Source organism: Aricia agestis, chromosome 7, assembly GCF_905147365.1.
Source record: "Aricia agestis chromosome 7, ilAriAges1.1, whole genome shotgun sequence".
In the NCBI taxonomy this organism is placed as follows: domain Eukaryota; kingdom Metazoa; phylum Arthropoda; class Insecta; order Lepidoptera; family Lycaenidae; genus Aricia; species Aricia agestis.
The window spans coordinates 2,269,216-2,287,954 of NC_056412.1; the positions used below are offsets into that span (position 1 = coordinate 2,269,216).

Here is an 18,739-nt window from a genome sequence, read left to right on the forward strand (position 1 = left end):
CAGCCGATCGTATAACCTGCTCGTTTTTGGAAGTCGGTTAAAAACAACATATAAGTCGAAAGTCTTGCTGTTGCTGGCTTACAATATACAAGTAATATGCATACGAAAATGTTGCTGCTTGTCTGTATGTGTCCGTCTGTCCGTTACCTTTTTATGCTTTACACACGTAAAAGTATCTATTTTATAAAAAAATCGCATTCAAGTTGAGAAAAACTTTAGCTTAGCTTGTAAATTGTATATCGCAAGCAAGCCATCTGAATAACAGCAAAGCTTATGTCTGCCCTGTAGGGATCGTGTCTCTTCCCAAAGTGGGGATTACCCTGTTGCGGCTTACGAGGACAGTGACTGTCAGACGGACAAACGGATTGTAGAGTCTTAGTAATGGGACCCCGTTTAGAGCTGTTTCAGGTTTGTATAAAATGTAAAAATGTTGATAAATTAATGGCAGAAATAGAATGATAAACACACTACAAAAATGTAACTTTTTTATTTTAACTTAAGTTAAAATATATACATTTTTATATATTTTTATTCTTTTTTATTTTATTAGATAAAATAAAAAAAATTACGATAAAATGTTACATTTTTGAAAAAAAAATGGGTACGCCGTACGAATTAAGTAACTAAAGAACTCCTGACTATAATAATTCATGTTTCATACATTTGTAGGGTGCTAAAGTAAGGCCACGCCAAGCTATACAAACTGTAACACAACTTGTATTAAAGTTACAGTTCAGTACCGCGCTAACTATAAAGTTCCAGCTTTACATAATCTAACATGTCACTTTGCATAATAACTGTTTTCGGAGAATTTGGTGCAACTTTGGTTTGCTACCTACTACGAGTATCCTACCCACATGGTAGGCGCAAATTTTGTACCTGAAAACTTGAGCAACGTTAAAAGAGTTTGATTGATTGAAATAATAGAGATAAAAAACGCAGGCACTTAAATTATAAAATAGCCGTTTTGATAAATATTGAATATTATTTACTTATATTTTTTTATGATATATAACTTTTGTGTTGAGGGACTGTCACAGTATAACATACAAAATAGAGTGTTCTATGGTCACACAAAAGTAAAACACAAAACACTGTATGTGATTATACTTGTTAACCACAAATCCTAGGGATACATAGTACTATCAGAGAAGTTAATTCCTAGGCAGATGGCGGACCTACGTAGTTTGGTCGCGTTACGTCAAACCCAGCCGACAGATCACCACTTACATGGAATTTTTATAATCCGACCAAATGACGTAGACCCGTCAACTGCCTATGAATTAATTTCTTCGATGGTACAAAAAGGGTTTACACAGGACTGAAATATAATAAGGGTTCACAGACAACATAATATAACAACACACGAATGATTAAACACATAGGAGCTAAGGGCCAAGGGAAATCACTTCAAATCACATAGACAAATTAATTTATTATCGCATTAACTTACAAAAAATATTCAATAAATAATTATAAAAATGTATGGTGTTGTGTTTACACCGTGTCGGAAAGTCTTAAGGTGTGTTGTGGGTGTATCGGCGAGTGTCACATGGTGTGGGAACACTTCATGCCTCAACCTCCTCCTCTTTTACCTTCTGGTCGCCTGGCTTGCCCTTTGACCAGTCTGGTTTTTTCTGTAAAAGTCAATTACAGGTTAATTATCATGTTTAGTTTATATTTCAGCTAATATTAATTGTCTACAATATTGGTTGGCGATATAAAGATTGACGATCTTGCTATAAAAGATTTAAACACCGTTAGAACAGTTGATTAGAGCAAAATTCGAGTTTAATTTGCAAGTGGATTTTATTCCAATTTGCCGACAAAATTCTGTTTTTTCTTATAAGATATTGTAATTTATCAGATCAAGTAATTGAAATCAATTAAGTACTACGAGATAATTAAAAGTTTTTTAAGTAAATCTTACTTATTATTTTTTTTGTTTCCATAATTACTCCGGAGGAGTAATTTGTAAGCACTAAATTCACTATCTATAAAGAAAATTATCTAAAATTAAACTAAAGTTAAATGTGCTCATAATAACTAACATAATACCGCGTGGAAGCTTACTTTTCAAACGAAACAAATGAACTTAAATTACCATAATAAGATATAATAGTTTAAAATTCATTTGTTTCTTTGCACATAACATAAATTTAAGCGTGTTCTTAACACTATGCAAAACACCTTGTGCTCAAAGACAACATATTGTAAAATAAATAAATAATCCTGCAAAAAAGAGGTGACACTGCCAGTGAAACAAAAACTATTTGAAACCAACAAGCTAAATTACGTTGATGATATGTATGAGAAAGCTAATTGATATAACATTAAAAAACCAGTCGACTTGTGATAATGATATAATATTGACGATGTTTTAAAAAAAGAAATTCGAAACTCAATTACGATTGCTCCCAATTAAAACGCTGCAGAAACGAATAACAATAGAATGGCAAGTGCGACCAAATGAAGTCCTTCATGAACGATCAAAAAATTTGAAATAATAAAGCGACACCAAAACTATCTATTGAATAGGTAAAATAGAAAACTTCTCAAACCCTTTCAATAAGCGTGTGAATTTGAAATCGGCCAAGTGAGAGTTGGACGCTCGCACGAAGGGTTCCGTGCCGTTTTAATAGACTACGGATATAATTCAGGATTTTGTGTATATCTCAAGTGGCGGCAACTGGTGGTTTGCCATTATTGATTACAAGCAAAAAAGGCCAAACAAATTTTTGTATGGGACGGCCACGGCCACGTTTGTTGTATGGGAGCCCTTAGTTATATTTTTTTGTATTTGTTGTTATAGCCGCAACAGAAATACACAACAGAAGTCTAGCTATAGCGGTTTTAGAGATAAATCCTGGAGACAGACTGATAGACAAAGGGTCAGACATTGAAGTCCCGTTTTTACCCTTTGGATACGAAAGCCTAATAATGCTTAAAAGTGTCAAAAGTACAAAGTTCTGATAAAAGAAATGTAATTGGTAATATTTTCATCACGTATTAATGAAAAGACTACGCGAGAGTCTAACTACTTCACAAGTACAGTTTTAGGGTAGACGATGGTGACACTCAAAAATTTATCAAAAAATATTCAGCAAAATTAAAACCTCAATCGAAGCAGTGGGAGAATTGACTAAATAATATAAATTTGTGCTCGTGCAAAACAAAACAATTTTTTTGCACCTCATTTATTTGCTAACGATATAATGTTACCTTTGCCGCTGCATCACCCTGGGAAAATAAGCATATATTATGCTTTCAATAATATTATGTAGCTTATAAATAATAATAACCACATTTGTGCAACAATGTATTTGCAAGCAGAAACAAAGTCTTGTAATTTTTTCAGCTGGTTCTACAGGACAAAAAAGTATCTAATGTCAAATTTAATTTTAATAGGTGTCTCAATTGCAAAGACCTAGTATCTGCAAATTAAAAAAAAACCTAAGCAGGGAGCACAATGCTTCAAGAGCTGTAGGACAGCCTTGAGTTAGAAGAAGAAACGATATAGAAGAAATCGTGACGCAGCTGCAGGCTTAAATTGAAAACAAATACAATTATAATGCAACTGAAGAGTTTAGAAAGACAAGTATAAGAACTTAATAGTACCAAAAAAGTGCCCTCCAGCAGAAAATTGTAAAACTTTCTAAGAAATAACAAGTGCTAGTGAAACATTAATGAAAATACCTTCGCAGCTCCTCCTCCCTGAAATAGCAACAAGTGTTACTTAATAAGCTAATTACATTAAATTAGTAAATGAATTACTTCAGACGAAAACATTATATTATATTATAGATTTGCGCCAAATACATTATTTACATAAATAAAATTAATATATTATTTTTAAACATGACGAACATGAAACGCCTTGATGATACTTGGATCACAGAATATACAATAGTATTTCGTACTAGGATGAAAATTGGCGCAAATCCATATTAGTGTCTTACAAAATATATGTATAGATGTTAGTAAAGAAAATTATGTGTAACGTTAGAACTATTTTGCATTCCCCATTTACTATAATAACTACATTTATTGCCAAGCGGTATGAGTAGTTTTAAGACCTACACATCGCAGCCCCCAGCCAAAGCTTCAGCGGGATATTTATAGTATGGATGGCGCCATTTTGATTACTATTTACACAAGATGGCGTCGCAGGTAAGCATATTTACGCGCCTTTAAAAATGATTCTCACCTTTATTCTCATTTATAAAGATTTCATCGGAAATATAAAATACGGAATATATGAATATAAAAGTAATTTATTTAAATTTATCGATTAAATTAAATTATCGCATCGGTCAATCGATGTTTTGTAATGGATGAATAAACCTATTATACGATGTTACTTCTTCCCAATAGCCCAATCAGCTTTCTCTGCTTTCTTAGCCTGTAGGAATATGATTACATGTAAATTTATTTAATTTTAAAATTTCCTCTAACATTTCCCCAGTCGATGAAAATGTGGTAAAAGAAATAGAGAACACAAGAAAGGAAATGTTAATGTCATTAAAATAAGAAGAAAGATAAATTAAGATGATGAATTCTTAAAAGTTAAAACTATTTAAAAAGGAAAATGTAAAGAAAAGAGTAATAAAGTTATACTAAGAGTCTCGAACACTATAGTGTTCAAGAAGAATTACAATGTTATCTAATTTGTTTACAGGGTAATTACTGTGGCAGATAAAGATTTCTAAAGTAAACACAGTCTTACCTCCTTGTCTTCTTCTTCGAGGGTGAATTCCTTCTTTTTGACCACCTTCAACTGGTTACGGAAGTTGAATTCGGCGGCCTTCTTCTGAAGCTTGGCGAATTTGTTTTCGTATTTTGATACCTTCTTTAGTGTTGGTTTGACGCTGTAAAAATAATGATTTTAGTTTTATAATAATTAAAATTTTTAAAATAAATGGCCATTCGTTTTTTTTATATTATTTTATCTGAAAACAAAAACTTTAGTTGAAAATTGTTTAAGAAACCATACATTTCGTGTCATTATGGATATTTTAGAAGACACTATGAAAATTATACTTTTTCAAATTCCATCTACACTACTGCACAGTACACACCCACACTCGAAAAAATAATTACTCTGATCAAAGCTCAGTTAAATTTTAGGTAAGTTATTATTGAAGTATTTTGTATATTAGCTACCATACTTCTTTCGTAGATTGATAGTACAAAATATACTTACAATTTGCCTCTGAGGTCATTTACTTGAGAGTTGAGGTCGGAGATCTAATAAAAAAAAATATTATAGATATCACGAAAATTGTTATCATTACGTAAACATTTCACAAAATCTAACATACTAAACTAAAGTCTTAAAATTTAATTTTAGACAGCAAAGAAAATGGAAAATTTATTTATAGAAAAAAGGAACTTTTAACTACTAGTAACTTTGAAATTCATAATTTCAAAGTATTATAATATTATGCATGCACATAAAAAATACAAATCAGACAGAAAAAAACATTTAAAGCTTAATACAGTGTGAAAGAAAGCACAAAGATAATACCAGAAGTTAAAACAGTAAAAGCAAAGAACTAGACAGGTAAAGATCAGCATATATTAGGCGGTGTTATTTGCGAACTTGTATACGACGACTGCAATATCATTTTCAATACAAAATCTTCTATTACATTAGACAACTCGTTGATTGTAATGGTCAAATGTGTTCTAATATAACATCATATTACATTAATTCGTGCAGTTGGTCCTTGTTGGGAAGCCGGTCGTTAGCAGCTCCTAAAGTAACAAAACAGTTTGTGCGGAATATTTTACATGTGCGCGAAGACTAGTGTTTTCAATATAATATTCAGCGTCATTTATCGAAAGTGTTTTATTGTCTTTGCGATTTGCTTATTCGTTAGCTTTAGCTTTATCATTTTTTATAATAATATATTGAGCACACTATATTGACATCTAGTGTATACACAAGTATATTACAGCATAGCCCGTAAATTTTGAAACTATCGCAAATGTGCACAACTGAATGTCGGTGCAAAATCGATCGGACTGCATAAGTATTTTTTCCTCATCTGGCTCGTGAGTGTCGTGTAGATTTAATGTGCTTAATGTAATTTGTGTGATATAATATGTGCATGGTGAAGTGAGGCCGATATGTCCTCGGTAGGGACAAGGGAAGGGTTTGACCGGAGCATGGCACTTTCAGTCTGTACACTTATGGCTCTACTGATTTATTCGGGTATCTACTAATGGTATAAGGCAACATCTTAGTAACTCAACACGCAAACAGTTCGCGCGAGGTGCAACGACACACATGAAAAGTTGGAGATTTGGAACAAGAAGTTTCATTTACACTATGCACTTGTATGTGCCAATGGAGGAACGCGTCTAAGTTCCAAGTCATTTACGGTACAACTAGTATTCAGATCTAAGCTCGCCATCACACATGAAGCGTCACACGTCCGATGCAGCGACGGTTTGTAAGTACTCGATTGAGGCTGTCGCTTTCATCGATGTTGAAAATTATTTAAGTGCCATACTGCTAGGGATAAATTAATCAGGATTATGAAGCTACAGGTAAATTAATATTTAAATCATGCAATAGCCAGTCTCGTTTGTTGAAATTTCTATATTTAACATATTTCATGTATCATTTTCGACCGCAGTAGTAAAATAAATGAACGACGTAATGGAAATGATCGATGAGTGACAAGCGGGCATGCATCAAGCCAGTCCCATAGTGATAATGACATCAGTGTTTCAGCAAAGACGATTGTTATTGTCGTTAGTGTAGTTAATCATGTAAGCTCCATGTTGGATGACGCCGCCGACGAAAGCAACGCAATCGATTTTGCACCGCACGCGCATGCCTTACCGTGGCCCGCGGAGACCAACCGCGACCGAGACCGCGACCGCGACCGCGACACGCACAGGCACAAGCACACATCCGCTCTACCAATACCAATACACCTCTAACCCGCGCCCCGGCCGTTATTTACAATTGAACAGCAAACAACCGAAAACTTACAAAGCATCACAGAGTGTAAACATTAAACACGTCTCTCACACGCGCTCGGATGTTACATATAAATTACTGTGATATTCACAATGGTCGAAATGTATTTTTCAATACCTCGAAATCTCTTTTTCTGACTTCATGTTCCAAATCCCACTTCTGGCCCTCACACACATACAAGCGGTCATAATACTCCTGTATGATTTTCTTGAGCATTGCTATAGAAAAAGGAAATACAAATTATTTTGCCAGCAGTATGAGCATGGTCATCTGTGTGAGTGGCCTGCGTTTGTCGACGGAGCGACGTGTGCATGTGTGCGATGAGCCGAACAACTATCATATCATGTCGTAACAACTAATTAACTCATCTCACGTCAGGTGCATTCCCAATCCTAATGCAGTTTACCTCAAATTTCCTAATTTGAATAGCTCGTTCTAGTTCCCATTTATCCCCCTCAAGGTTGTATATTCTGTGCCAGTACATTTGACATAACGTCTGCAGTTCCGCTAAAGAAAAACATAATCATTTTTAGGGTGTGAAGTGTGACCACGAATACGTTCTCTTCTCATTTCTCCTATTCGTGTACATCTTGGGAGTTTGGAAGCAAAGCGAAGCTACATGATAATTAATTTAATTTCGGTCAAAATGAACGTCACAACATAATAAGTACAAATAATTATGTCGTTATTAATGTTGATGATAGTATCTACAGTAGTAACTATCACAGCTCCGACGTCGCCAAAATGGGGCTTTGTTATTTCAGCGATTTAAAAAAAGTATTATTTAATTGTTATCCACATTAGTTAAGGTGTATTTAAAATTTATTTATAAATATTTATATATTTATATTCAGCTCCCTATAATGATACATGAGTCTGCTTCAAACAAAACGTATTGTTCACTAGTCACATTTTCGGCATGAGCTACTCAAACGCGTATTATAGGTTTTGGTTCGCCCAAACCAGGTCAAACCTCGAATCCTCTGCGGGCCACTTCCATCTCGTGATCGTACTTCTCCTCCTCGAGCTTGATGATACGCTGATGATAACCGGTTATGATACTCGTAAGAGCCGCTATAACATCAACGAACAATTACAGTACTACAAGCTAAGCCTGGACATTTTAGTCTCTAGCCCTACGTCTCTACTGGGACACGCAAAATCTTTAGGCGGTAAGCATGTCAGATGCGAGAAAAATTATGAGGAAAATAAGTATCATCTCAGAAAATAACGGCGGTAAAACGGAAGATATAGAAGAAGGAGGGGTAGACTTGATAGAAAATCCTGAGCGTAGGTATTATACAGAAATAGGTTAAACATTATTCGGAGAAATAGAGACGGCACTGTATGATTAAGTATTCAGCATTAAATGTTTAATAGGTTATGAAAGATTGTCAAGAGAGAGGACTCCCACGAAGGCGTGTTCGCTACCTCCATATCTTTTCTTTTAACGATGTATTCCAGATCGAACTTTTCATCTTCAAGTTTGGCGATGCGGGTGTGATATTCTTTGCAAACTCTCATAAGAGCATCTATAATTCGATAGAGTCAGTTTAAATAGGTGGCACATTAACCATTATGTAAATCACCGTTCTGTGTAGTGTGAACATATTGATCCTGTATTTTACAATAAACAATTTCATTTACTTTATAAATTACTGTGACTATACAAGCTGTATATTTACCTTCGTTAGCATCTTCAACGTTTTTGGGTTTACCACACCTCTCTTCGATGATACGTCTTCTTTCCGCGGCTTTACGCTCTTGTTCCTTCTTTAATTCCTCAGCGGCTTTTTTACGCAGGAGCAACTGGAGAAGACGTATAAAATTTTAGTTTACCTATATTTATTTTATATTTAAAACATCGTATCAAAGCAATACATTATATTGAATTTATAATAAGCATAATAATTGCATAAATATCAACACAAAAATTGACCTTGATAGAATCAAAAGTTATTTTATTATGTAGTATGTAGTATTTTATTATGTTTAATTTACTGATCGCCAGATATTAAGATTATGTTTGGAATTTAATTTATTGTCAAAACAAGAAGATAAAGATATAATAATTGAATACTTACCCTAAGTTTCTTCTTTCTTTCTGGGGTCATGAAACCTTTCTTCGCCTTCTTGGCCTTGGAGGCTTCCTCCATACGCTTGCGCACCTCAGCGCGCTTGCGGTCGATTTCGGCCTGTTTGGCCTTCTTCGCCTAAATACGAGTAATTAGGAATATAATAAAAAAATAAAAATAATCTTTTTTCATTAGACGTCTAGAAAAAATTAAGCTACTTTTTTCTTTGAAAAGAAAAGTAAGTAAAAATGATTTTATATTTTAAATTGACAATAAAATGTTGTAGGTAAATGAAGTTTCAAGGGATCTAATTAATTTACTTTAACAGTAATTTCAACTTTATCGTTTGACTTGGCCTGGAACAAATTTTCTACTTATTCTTTGAATGAAATGATATCCTATTTAGTTAATTAAATCTACGTAATCCCTATCTTGAATACTATTTCTTCTTTTCTTCGTATTACCTCCTCGAGACGCCTTTTCTGTAAAAGAAAAGGTATGATTAGATTTTGAAATAAATCAATTGAATGTTAATATAATATTTTAAATGGTGAAGCTAATTTATTCAATATAGGAATAGAATTCAATCAAGTGATGTATTTTACTAATTGACTAATTACCTTCACCACATTAATATGAGTTTATTTTGCATGTGTTATATTAAGTTTTATGGAATTAAAAATTATTCCCTTATTAAAAGGCGTTATAGCTTTTTGTACAAAGTGAAGTTCATAGCATCCATTTTTTTTTATTAAAAAAATGTGTGTCATGAATCTAATGTAGGATGTTTAATTGTTACCCTGTGTTATTACTTATTACAAAGTGTAGTATTTAAGCTAAACATTATATGGTGAACAATAGTCGTGTTAGGTACAGTGTTGTAATTATAATATTATTAAGGCCTTTCAACATAAATTATTGTGTATTAAAAGTGTTACTGGATTTGGGTTTAATGGATTTAATATTGTGCATTTCATAGCATTATTAACGTACACAAATCACGTATTATTGAAACTTACACCTTGCAAAGGATAATTGATTGAAAATTGCTGAAATAACTTCAAAAAATTTGTTCATATTAAAATTAAGGGTACCATTTTCTATTACAAAAAACCCTTTAAAAATAAAGAACAAAATGAATAAAACAATGTAAATTTCTATCTTCAATCATTGAATTGTTTTATTTTGTTGTTGTTTGTGTTGTTTGCTGCGGTGTTGTGCATCTTGTTACTGTGTTAATATAAAGCCTTACCTGTCTCGAGGAGGATATGACTGTTTATACTGGAGCGCGAAGTTCCGTTGACGGCACAGACGGTAGCGCAGGCGACGTAGACGAAGGCAAACGAAGGAAAACAAACAAAAATTGATTAATTTCTTAAACTTTTGCGATGCTCGTGTCAACGAAAAAAGTAGGAAATATGAAACTTAACATTTTACTAATAGAGCCTTAATCGTGCTTGTGAAGTAAAACTAACAAAAGGAATTAGTGATTGGATACACAATATACCATTGAGAACTTGAGTTTTGAATCTAATATTACCTTGACTGTTTTACATGCAGGTAAATCCTAACCAAAATGTAAAGGAGAAAAAGAATGAAGATCTAATGATTGTTTATTTTTCACATTCAAGTGGACAATGAAAAAACGGTCACGTAGAATGCCTATGTGACCGTTCTTTAATCCTCCATGTCAATAAAATCTTGCTATCAGGGACATAGATTTAAAATGTCCTTCAAATATAGAAGCGGCTGTGGCCTAGTGGGTAATTAAGTATATTATAGTGGCTAGTGGGTAGTATAGTACCTTTGGTTATGACTCGAGAGAGTGCAGGTTCGATGCCGTGTGGGAGGCGTGTACTAATGACACATCTTTAATCTCATGTACATAATACGGACGCTCATACGGTGAAGGAAAACATCGTGAGGAAACTCGCACATAGTTAGTCCCAGACGTATTGACTTGTTAATTCCTCTGGACTAGACCGACTATGTTGCGAGAATGCTGTATGTGCTTGGGGCAACTTGTCCAAGCACTACAGTATTCGAAGAGTAATTACTTTGCTCTGAAAATACTGTATAAATCATCCACATCGGATGCATATGCCTTGTTTTTTAATATAACAAAATATAACATGTCTTACCTCACTTCATCATCCGCCATTGTGTTTCTGTAGTTTTGTTAAAGGTCCTGAAATAGAAACAGAAACAGAAATGGTTACAATATCAACAACATGCTATTGAATAATTAAAGGTGTGTATTTAACTTAAACTTCGTCTTGAAAGCGCAATCTTACTGCAACAGATTGCGGTGATTGATTATTTATTTATTTATTATTTATTTATTTATATAAGGCTTATATACAGGCGGCATTTTTACGTGGTAGAGCCAGGCTTCGGCACGAATGGGCCGGCTTGATCGGAGAAATACCACGGGCTCACAGAAAACCGGTGTGAAACAGCACTTGCGCTGTGTTTCGTCGAGTGAGTGAGTTTAGCGGAGGCCCAATCCCCTACCCTATTCCCTTCTCTACCCTTACCTATTCCCTTCCTTACCCTTCCCTATTCCCTCTTAAAAGGCCGGTAACGCACCTACAGCTCTTCTGACGCTGCGAGTGTCCATGGGCGACGGAAGTTGCTTTCCATCAGGTGACCCGTTTGCTCGTTTGCCCCCTCATTACATAACAAAATGGCTAGCTATGGCTACACGCATATTATTCCAATAAAACAATCGATTCCTAAATATTATAAATGCTAAAGTGTGTCTGTCTGTCCGTCTGGCAGTCCGTTATCTTTTCACGCCCTGACCGATGAACCGATTTTGTTGAAATTTAGTATAGGGATACTTTGAGTTCCGGAAGGACAGAATACATTTTATCCCGGAAAAATGTACCGTACAATAAACTAATTTTGGCGCAACGGAGTTGCTGGCGGCATCTAGTACTCCATAAGCCCCAGTGGTTGAGAAATGGTATGAAATAAAATGTATTCTATGCCCTTCCCAGGATTCGAAGTATCTCCATTCTCCATACCAAGTTTCACCAAAATCGGGTCAGGAGTTTGGGCATGAAGATGTGACAGACAGTCAGCCACTCTTTCGCATTTAACTAATATTGTATAGATATTAAGACATGTCCCCGCGTTTAAATTTTAAAAGTTTGAAGAAAAGGTCTTATTAGTTTCAATTCGATTTGAAGTTCCTAGTTGATATTATCTAACCGGTGCCACGGTCACACGGTACGAAACGAAGTCCTTTTTACCTCTGCGTGAAGTGCCAAGTTTATGAACCCTAATGTGTCTTGACTCTTGCATCATGTCATTACAGGTGATTTATGAAAAGACTGAATATTTATCGTTATCGGACAGATTTTCTTTAAAAAGAAGTAATTATACAGTTTCTGAAATTATTAAACTAATTGCTAGAACGTTAAAAGCACTAGTTGTATTGAATGTTCATTGTTCGTATACCTCGTTAGCATACTACTATAATATAATATTCAGGTTATAGAATATTATAATGAATGTGTGTTTTACGTGAAAAGTTCCAGGCAGGCGCGCTATTCGAGCGCTCTGACGTAAACTTTGGCCGGCCGCCAATCGGCGTAGACTGATATCCGATACGACGGATTCCCAGAAAATTTCCCGGATATTTTTTCCCTAAAAACTGCCCTGGAAATATTTAAAGCTCAAAAATTCATCAGCGAAATGTCAACTTGCACTTAGAGTAATTTGGGTCGGGAAGTTATTAAGATGTTTAAAAGTGGTCATTTTTCATTACGCGCTGAAAAGCAGGGCCGTAATTAGCTCCGAGTGGGCGCGGGCGCGGGGCGAGGGGCGCGGGGCCCTGCGACCAGCGCGCTGGCGACTGAAATAGTCCCCGGTCAGGCGCATCCTAATTTGGTCGCAGATCGATTTCACACGCAGACGAGACGCCGCGTGCAGTGGACGTGCGGGGACTACACGTTAGGATATAGGACGTTGATAAATATTTTGATAAAATTGTGTTACCTTTAAATATTTAAACATCGAAATCATTTCTGTTTTAAGCTAATTTCTAAAGTAAAATTTAATAAGGATTGTTATAGCAATTTTATCACATCATAATTTAAAATATAATTTGTCGCGTCCAGAACTAAGCAAGAATGCAATAAAAAATTGGGTCACGCAAGATGAACAATTACAATTCCACTCCCTAGTCTGTAATGGCACTATTGATTTGTTTTATTCAATTTACGTTCACGAATACTGAATACTGAAACTCAAGGAAAACCGACATTCTATCGCAACTCGCAATATTTGTACAGTCCATCACTTTAAAATTTAATATCGAAGAATTTCCACTAAACACCATCGCTCTCGATCCATCATTTTGGACGTTGACGCATCACCACACTGAACTAATGCACTCGACATGGAATAAAATGGTCGCGGAACTCACCTACGGAAAGAAAATAGGCTGGCCCTACAGATGGTTCAGCCAACACGAGCCACACTTGCTGACTGGCGCTGGGCGGGCGACAAGGCGCGGCGGGCGCTGCGTGGGCGCCGCCCGCCCCCCGCGCCGCCCCCCGCCACCCTGCGGGTGCCGAGTTTCCCCGTTCCCCCAGATATGCCGCGGACATTTTTAGCCCAGTCCCGCTTTGATACCGACACCGAAATAACACCACGCTCCTGTTAACATCTGCACATGCATTTATTGTTTTTACACAGAGTTAAGTTTAGAATTAAAAGATAGTTGAATTGTTTAATATCAAAGTGAGTTTCTTTTTAAGTCTAAGCGTCAAGCTCTCTTTGTACGAAAGGAATGAATTAAATAACGAACTTTGAAACGAATACGAAGTAAAAACTTTAAGAGATTTTTCAAAATGAATAACGACGACGGACAGTTTTAAAAAGTATTTTTCCTTAGCTTTATGATTTCCAGTTATAGTTTACAATAATAATTATTATATTCACTGTGAGGTTTACTGACTAGGCGGGTAACAGCTGATGTTTATCTGCTAATAGTTTGCACGTTACGACACGGTTAAAATTAAACTTTTACATTTCGCCAACGAAAACTTGTAACATTAAAATTATTTTTTCTTTTCCAACCGAGCTCCGCTTGAGCTATGAGCTTAAATTTGATGATATTAAGTTAAATGAGGCCACTTAGTATGAAAAACGTACTAGTTTAATATTTGTGAGATGAAAAATGCCGGTAGATCCAAAAAATATACAGAACTTGATTCGATTCGATTAAGAGACTTGATTGATTGAAAGAGAATGATTCTTCAATATTCGTTCGAGATTTATTCATTGAAAAAATTTTCTTTCATTCAAATTCATTGAAAAAAAAAAACGCAATTGCAGTTTACTTTTTCATCTCGATTGGTTCAACGGCAGGAAATGCGACAGACGGAATAAAATTTCCGGGATAAAAAGTATCCTATGCCCTTTCCCGGGACTCAAAGTATCTCCATACCTAGAAAAATCGGGTTCTCGGTTTGGGCGTGAAGAAGTTACAGACAGACACACTTTCGGATTTATAATATTAGTATGGATATAGAAATAGCACAATCTAAAAGTTATGCGACGTCGCGTCGGATTAGTTTCATGTTTTGTTTTATAATATGTCACTATATTTGACGACCTCTGTGGCTCAGTGGTGAGCGCGTCGGTAGCTCAAGCCGGGGGTCGCGGGTTCGAATCCCGCCGACGGAACAAAATTTTTCAATGTTCCCGGGTCTGGATGTATATTAAATATATGTATGATATAATAAAAATCTTAAATATATGTATAGTAAGTATAAAGTATTAAATATATTTCCGTTGTCTGGTACCTGTAACACAAGTCCTTTAGGTACTTAGCACGGGGCCAGACTGACGTGGTGTGAAGCGTCCATAGATTAAAAAAAATAAAAAAATAAATAATATAGGTAAAGTTTATTTGCTCAACGTCGTATGTCATGTCTTTATGTTATTTACGTTATGTTTATGTTCCTGACCATTACGTTATGTTCAAAGCTAGTTTTAGCTATAAAATTTTGCTATAAAAGCTGTTTAGCTTTTACAGCAAAATATTATAGGTCCTCAAAACAATAACACCTATATAACGAGGTCTGTTTATTTTATTTGACAGTGCATTCCAAGTTTTACAAAGTAACTGAGACCACAGATGTTCAAAGTTTATCTGCTTTAAAGTTGGGAACAATGTAAATTTTTCGAGTACTTCATGACTTTTCCACAATACAATAGTTTAGAGTTAGACTATATTGGTCTTCCGGGGTTAATATTTTAATAGCTACCACATTCATACTTATAATATAATATTATGAAAGTGTGTCTGCGGGTCTGTCTGTGTGTCTATCTGTCTGTCTGTCTGTTACTTCTTAAAATTCTTTTTCTTTTAAAATTAATGTATGGAGATACTTTGAGTCCCAGGAAAGGACAAAAAGGTAACATATCACATAATTAAGTCTATGGTATACATTGACTGCTAAGAACACCACCTATCATATTTTTACTATTCTCCGTAGCCGCCAAAAAAGCTTCATTTTTGTGTCACAATCACAAAATGTTTCCCTTTTACTAGCGAAAATGTTTCGTTTTATTGCTGTTAAAACATACTAACACCGGCTGATAGTATAAAATTCTAAATAAAAGCTAAATCACAATATACATATCATTCAGTACAGTAAGAGTAACACTTCAGTGGCCCAGTTTGGAGCTTGGCTCTTGACGTGGACCTCGTGTGTCTGATTCCCCCGTTGTAAACATGCTATTTCCAAATTTGGCTAGACCAAAGTAGGCTGATCACCTGATTTTCAGACAAGCAACACAAGATCGTCAACACAGAGACAAGTTTTACGCGTATTGTGAAATTAAGCAAAACTACGGTTTCGCTTGTCTTTCACTTTACATTCGTAGACCATTATTTACAATTTAAGTAAGAAATGGCCTACTCTACATTATTGTGTTGTGGCTCAACACTGGCTGAGGTCACAGTAATTAATATTTTTAGGCTTGCCGCTGGCATGGTTCACATTACATAAACATTTTATACTGAAACAGGTGAATTTCGGGCGTGACTCATCGGTCACACAGATTGTTTTACTGAATAGTGACGCATACTGTGACGTCACACTAATTGATAGACCGAACTAGGTCGCTAGATCTAGATACGATAATTAAAAAATTGAAGTTTTATAACTTATCATCTGTTCTCTGATTTTCTGAGTATCTAAATATACGTATGTGAAAAATTATTTTGAATGGAAAATGATTATTTTTGGGTATTATTTTAATTTCTTTTTTTATGTTAAATGATAGAGGAGGTTTTTAGCTAGAATATTTTATTTTATTTTCTTTATTGGAACAAAAAACAGTTACATGCTATAATCTTAAAGTAAGTACAATTACATAAATAAAAGTGATAAACACATAACCCACACCATTGTTCGCGGCATAACAAAAAAAAAATACAAAATATTCCTAACAAAGAGAAAGAATTTTAAATGCATTAGTGCATAGCGTTAAGTGGTAACAGATGAAAAACATTTATATTTTCTAATATTATCCTTAAATATGCAAATAATTAAAATACAAAAGAAGAAAAACAATATAACAGCTACGGACGATTTTCTAATTATTACAATTTTTTAAATAGTCATGGACATGTTTTTTGAATTGATTATAGGATAGTGCAAAAATATCAATATCAATAAAGTAATTGTTGTATGTATCCACTAGGCGACGAAGGGGAATGCGAAGACCAGCGTTAGTCTTGCAGGATGTAGTGTGAAATAAATTATATTGGCGAACTCTACGTCGATTGACTGTTCTAGGAACGGTGTAGCATATTTTATTAGTTAGGGATGAGCAGTCAAATTTATGATTGCACAGACCGTGCAGCATCATGGCATCCAGGAGCCGACGTCGGGATTCCAAGCTCAATAGTTTAAAGTGATTAAGCAAATCAGTGTATGGTAGAGTAGATCGCTTATATTTAAAATAAGTAGTGCGTAAGAATTTTTTCTGTACCAGTTCCAAACTATTTGAATATTTGTTATAGAGAGGGTTCCATACAGGTATGGCATATTCTAACTGGGACCTTATTAGCGTTTTGTAAAGTAACAAAAGTGTGGAGGGTCGAACAAAATCTCTGGTAGACCTAATTACAAACCCATACATGCGATAAGCTTTATTAATAATGTTATCAATATGCTGATTGAGATGTAGAGATGTATCCAATAGGACCCCCAGATCACGAACTAAACTGACCTTATTTAAAGGTGTGTTGTTAATAGTGTACGTGAAATTTAGTTTATTTATTTTTTTTGTGAATGAAATAGTGTGACACTTAGGAAGACTTAGGAATAACTTATTACGAATACAATAGTTATGTAATCTACACAAATCTTGCTGTAATAATATTTTAATATCGTCAGCATACATTAGAAATTGCGAATTTTTGAAACATTGTTGTATGTCGTTTATGAAAATGACAAAAAGAAGTGGACCGAGTATAGATCCCTGGGGAACACCTGAACTGGCAAATATGGACTCAGAACGATGGCCGTTTATCACTACCCTTTGCGATCTATTAAAAATGTAGGACATAAACCAGCGAAGCAAATTTCCTCGTATCCCGTTGAAGGCTATTTTATCTAACAACAGAGAATGATCAACCTTGTCAAACGCTTTTTGGAAATCTGTATAAACCGCATCAACTTGCCCTTGTTTATCCATATTAGAGAATAGGTACTCGACAAAACACATGAGGTTTGTGCATGTAGAGCGCTGCTTGACAAAACCGTGCTGTTCAGGTAAAATCAGTCGATGGATATGGGGATACACTGCGTCATGAACAAGCCTCTCAAAAACTTTAGACAGTGTGGATAATATTGAGATAGGACGATAATTTTCCACGTTGCTCCGGTCACCATTCTTATAAATCGGAGTTATATGTGCCTGTTTCCATACCGACGGAAACACAGATTCTTTAAGGCATTTATTATACAGTATATGTAAGGCGCCAGATAAAGAAACAGCAGTTTTTATGAAAAAGAATGGTGGGATTCCGTCAGGGCCAGCGCCTTTCGAAGAATCTAATGATTTAAGGGCATTTTTGATTGAATCTTCAGAAAATTCAATATCAGAAATACACTCTGCGTACTCGGAAATATCATCAGAGGCTTGCCAACGAAGTGGATCAAGAGTGGATTGTTCATAGACTGAACTGAAGAAACAGGAGAATAAATTGCAAACTTCAGAGGGAGTGTTCGCTGAGACATTGTTATAGTGCATGTTATTGGGAAAATTAACCGATTTTTTCTTATTTGAAATATAAGACCAAAAGTATTTAATATTTTTAGGTATACTGTCTTCAATTGATTTTATGTAATTACGGAAACACTTGGCCATTTCAGTCTGAAACAATTTACGATAGCTTGAGAAGTGTTCGTAGTCCATGCGATTTCTATATATTTTCCACTTGACCCAGGCGCGCTCTTTGTTTTTGAAGATTCTAATTAGGTTAGATGTAAACCAAACAGGGAAATCTGAGCTCTTAGACAAAGACTGGGGAATATGTATCTTAATTACGCCATATAAAATCTCGTAAAATTCCGATACGGCCTCTTCAGAAGTTAGGTGAGTTAATGATGATCTCCAGTCTATGCTTTCTAGTGCA

At 35.1% G+C, this 18,739-nt stretch overlaps 1 protein-coding gene across 11 annotated transcripts; it reads right to left on the reverse strand.

The window, feature by feature from the left end:
* Positions 1-1,420: 1,420 nt before the first annotated feature.
* Positions 1,421-13,643, reverse strand: LOC121728858 (troponin I). Of its 11 annotated transcripts, none has more exons than XM_042117171.1 (9): positions 13,505-13,643; positions 11,216-11,257; positions 9,534-9,551; positions 9,079-9,207; positions 8,680-8,803; positions 7,401-7,501; positions 5,204-5,247; positions 4,727-4,868; positions 1,421-1,637 (listed from the first exon to the last, which is right to left on the reverse strand). In XM_042117171.1, exons 2-9 carry the CDS (start codon positions 11,228-11,230, stop codon positions 1,569-1,571), a joined length of 642 nt encoding a protein of 213 aa, XP_041973105.1. In that variant the 5' UTR covers positions 11,231-11,257; positions 13,505-13,643; the 3' UTR covers positions 1,421-1,568. The 11 variants fall into 11 exon arrangements, with proteins under 11 accessions (XP_041973105.1, XP_041973106.1, XP_041973102.1 ...); XM_042117172.1 differs by lacking the exon at positions 7,401-7,501 and adding an exon at positions 7,968-8,068; XM_042117168.1 differs by lacking the exon at positions 7,401-7,501 and adding an exon at positions 7,112-7,212 and having other exon boundaries at positions 13,505-13,642.
* Positions 13,644-18,739: the final 5,096 nt, after the last annotated feature.

Excerpts from the sequence above, each read along its gene's own strand:
- LOC121728858 (XM_042117171.1), bottom strand. Across the intron at positions 4,869-5,203 it reads AATGACCTCAGAGGCAAATT|CGTCAAACCAACACTAAAGA; the intron begins GTAAGTATATTT and ends TTATTTTTACAG. Across the intron at positions 1,638-4,726 it reads TCGAAGAAGAAGACAAGGAG|AAAAAACCAGACTGGTCAAA; the intron begins GTAAGACTGTGT and ends TGACTTTTACAG.